Raw genomic sequence first — 3587 nt, forward strand, 5'->3', positions numbered from 1 at the left:
CATGACACATTACAAATTATCGCATAAATCGATCAATTGTAAATTCGTTTGCACTTCATTTCGATTTGAACGGCATGCACTACACCTTTGATCGATCATTAAAAATATTATGGAAAATGGTGACATGAAACTTACCCTAATTTCCAGGACGAAACAAAAGTAAAAAAAAAAAAAAGGCACACACTTACGCAGTTACACGCACGTACGTAGTTATATATATGTGCATGCATGTACGTGTATATATACGCAGACATGCGTGTACGTACGTCCATATATATGCTACCAAATCGGCTATATATAACGACCCTGAACATCTCAGCCATTCTCACACTCCCAAACTGAACATCTCTTCAGTCTTTTCAGCTCTACACTGCAAGCAGCAAATGGTTCTGGAAGAACGCCATGATCATGCTCCTAATCACATCTCCATGTCCGAGGTATGCAGCAAATTAGCTCATACAAATCTCGAAATTAAGCTCATTTTTGTACATACATAGAATGATATCCAAGATTACTATGGAAAAATGTAGTTTTGCATTGATGCTTCTTGGTGGTTTCAGGTGATGGAGGAGCTGAAGCTGATGAGGAGCCTGTGCCTGCCCATCTCGGCGCTCAACCTGCTGCACTACGTGAAGAGCATGGTCACCGTGCTCTGCATGGGACTGCTGGGGCGCGACGAGCTCGCCGGCGGCGCGCTGGCCGTGGGGCTCACCAACGTCACCGGCTACTCGGTGCTGTCGGGCCTCGCGCTCGGCCTGGAGCCCGTCGCCGGCCAGGCGTTCGGGTCCGGGAACCCGGGGGCGGCGCGGCGGGCGCTGCGCCGCGCCGTGCTGCTCCTCCTCGCCGCGTCGCTCCCCGTCGCGGCGCTCTGGGCGTGCGCGGGCCGCGCCATGCGCGCCGCGCAGCAGGACGCCGCCGTGGCGCGCGTCGCCGGCAGCTACTGCCGCTACGCCATCCCGGACCTCGCCGCCACCAGCGTCCTCCTCCCGGCGCGCGTCTACCTCCGTAGCAAGGGCGAGCCCGGGAGGCTAACCTCCTGCATGGCGCTCGCCGTCGCGCTCCACGTGCCGGCCACCGTCTACCTCGGCGCGAGGCTGCGCGTGCCCGGCGTCGCCATGGCCACCTGCGCCACCAACCTCGCCACGCTGGCCTTCCTATGGATCTCCCTCACCTGGGCCGGCACGGCCCAGAAGGAACCGGACGAACCAACCGGTTCAGCTGAATGGGCCGACATGGCCCATTTCTCCGAATGGGCTCAGCTGCTCCGTCTGTCCCTCCCAAGCTGCCTGAGCGTGTGCTTGGAGTGGTGGTGGTACGAGCTCATGACCATCACCGCCGGTTATCTCCGGGATCCGGCCGCCACGCTGGCGGCGGCGGCCATCGTCATACAGACCACCTCGCTGCTCTACACGATCTCGGTCACCCTAAGCTCCGCCGTGTCAGCCCGCGTCGCGTACGAGCTCGGGGCAGGACGACCGAGATCGGCCCACGTCTCGTTCGTGGTAGCAATGGGTCTCGCGATGGTAGGTTCGTGCGTAGGGCTCGCATGGGCCACGTTGGGCCGACGGCCATGGGTCCATGTGTTCACCGATGATCCCACGGTGCAGTCACTCGCAGCAAGTGTGCTACCCGTTGTTGGGCTATGTGAGCTCGCAAACTGCCCACAGACGACCGGTTGCGGCGTCCTACGTGGCAGCGCGCGCCCGGTCGTCGGGGCGGCCATCAACCTGTGCTCCTTCTACCTCGTTGGCGCCCCCGTCGCACTGGTCCTTGCTTTTGGGCTTGACATGGGCTTCTTGGGCCTTTGTCTTGGGCTCCTTTCAGCCCAGGTCGTTTGCCTTCTGTGTGTGGGCTTTGCTACTTTCCAAACCGATTGGGAGGCAGAGGCTCTGAAGGCCTTTCATTTGGTTGGTAGTGGAGATGACAAGGGAGGTTTGGCCCAGAAGGAAAATGTATAGATTGTACAAAAAATTGTATGGTTTGATTCTAAATCTTTTGCACAATTGGAGGTGAAAATTGCAAACTTGTGATCCCAGGAAGAGGACCAGGAGAAGTGTAGATACATGTAGTGCAAATTATTCAATACATATTAAAAATAACTTAGGGAAATAATTCAAAGACATGTATAAAAATCAGCAAAGCTAGCTATACTTAGGGCATGTTTGTTTCCACACAACTTTTTTTAAGTCTCTGTCACATAGAATAATTGGACATTAATTAGAAGTATTAAATATATACTATTAATAAAACCCACTACATACACTAGACTATTTCACGAGACGAATATATTGAGCCTAATTAGTCCATGATTAGCGAATATGATGCTATAGTAAACATTTGCTAATCGTGGCTTAATTAGGCTAAAAAAATTGTCTAATGAAATAACCTTTATTTATACAATTAGTTTTGTTATCAGTCTATATTTAATACTCCCAATTAATGTCCAAACATCTGATGTGATAAAGGGGCTAAAAAAGTATTCTTGGATCCAAACGGCCACTTAACTGCTGGCAACAGGCTTCTTCCTGGTCGCCGGCGCCGGCCAACGTCGGAGCTACGCGCCTAAATCATGCTTTTGTGTAGGGTTGCTAGCTAGCAGCTACTACCTCTATCCTAAACTATAATTAAGAAGTTTTAGTGTTGTATAGAATGGTGTATATAGGATCTTATGTGATCCAACTTATATAAAAATGTACCATGCCAAAAAAAAATACATTACAACTATAAAATTGATTGAAAAATCACCATCACATATTACTAAGGGAGATTTTTGCCTTTTTTCTTCTCTTCATAGGATTTATGCTTCTTTCTTTTACATACATATGTGCCTTATATTAAGATCTTTCCGGTGGTCTCGGGCCCACCTAAGATATGCCGCTGGTTATTTATGCATATTACTTCCATAAGTCCCATGATTTTTTAATAGTATGGTCAAACTTTTAAAACTTTCACTAGCGATAACTTTTAAAATACTTAGTTAATTTATAAACATTGGGACAATATGTATAGATAAATTATAAAGAGCATTTTAATAAAGTAATCATTTGTTTACCCGTTTATATATTTTAATATAAAATTATAGTCAAAGATATATTTAAAAGGCAATTATATTGTCCAAAACAATAATAATTATCAAACTGGAGAGCAGAAAGCATGTGAAAGTAAATAAAGAAGTTTATAACTAATTAAGTAAAGATAGGATGTGGATAAATTCAATGGAAAAAATATGATTGGTTTAGAACAAATGTTGCTGAAAATTTATCCTATCTTACAATAAATTTTGATGCTTGAAAGTTGCTGTATTTTGCAACGGATGCAGTAGCTAACATATACTGATCCGGCTATCGACGGCGACGCAGCTTTGCAAGCGCTTAATTTTCTCTGGGCCCTGTCTGTATGTCATTCGTGACAGGCTTTAATCCAAGATGATCTTGACGACGATGTTGTGAAGAACGTAGGTTAATTGGTTTTCTTGTCACCTAACAGTCACTAGTTTGACTGACCAGTACAGACATTTTATTTCTTTCTATTTTCTCTAAGTAATTGTTTGGTTTTCGATCGAGCATGTAAAACGCTCTTTTGAAACG

At 46.8% G+C, this 3587-nt stretch overlaps 1 protein-coding gene across 1 annotated transcript; it reads left to right on the plus strand.

Moving 5' to 3' along the window:
• The first annotated feature begins 383 nt into the window (after nt 1–383).
• Nucleotides 384–2003, plus strand: LOC102702714 (protein DETOXIFICATION 55-like). Its single transcript, XM_040529875.1, has 2 exons — nt 384–437; nt 561–2003. Exons 1-2 carry the CDS (start codon nt 384–386, stop codon nt 1956–1958), a joined length of 1452 nt encoding a protein of 483 aa, XP_040385809.1. The 3' UTR covers nt 1959–2003.
• Nucleotides 2004–3587: the final 1584 nt, after the last annotated feature.

This window comes from Oryza brachyantha, chromosome 12 (genome assembly GCF_000231095.2).
Source record: "Oryza brachyantha chromosome 12, ObraRS2, whole genome shotgun sequence".
Classification (NCBI taxonomy): Eukaryota; Viridiplantae; Streptophyta; class Magnoliopsida; order Poales; family Poaceae; genus Oryza; species Oryza brachyantha.

Coding starts and splice junctions, on each gene's coding strand:
- LOC102702714 (XM_040529875.1), top strand. CDS start 384: ATGGTTCTGGAAGAACGCCATGATCATGCTCCTAATCACATCTCCATG. Junction 438..560: donor ATCACATCTCCATGTCCGAG/GTATGCAGCAAA, acceptor TGGTGGTTTCAG/GTGATGGAGGAGCTGAAGCT.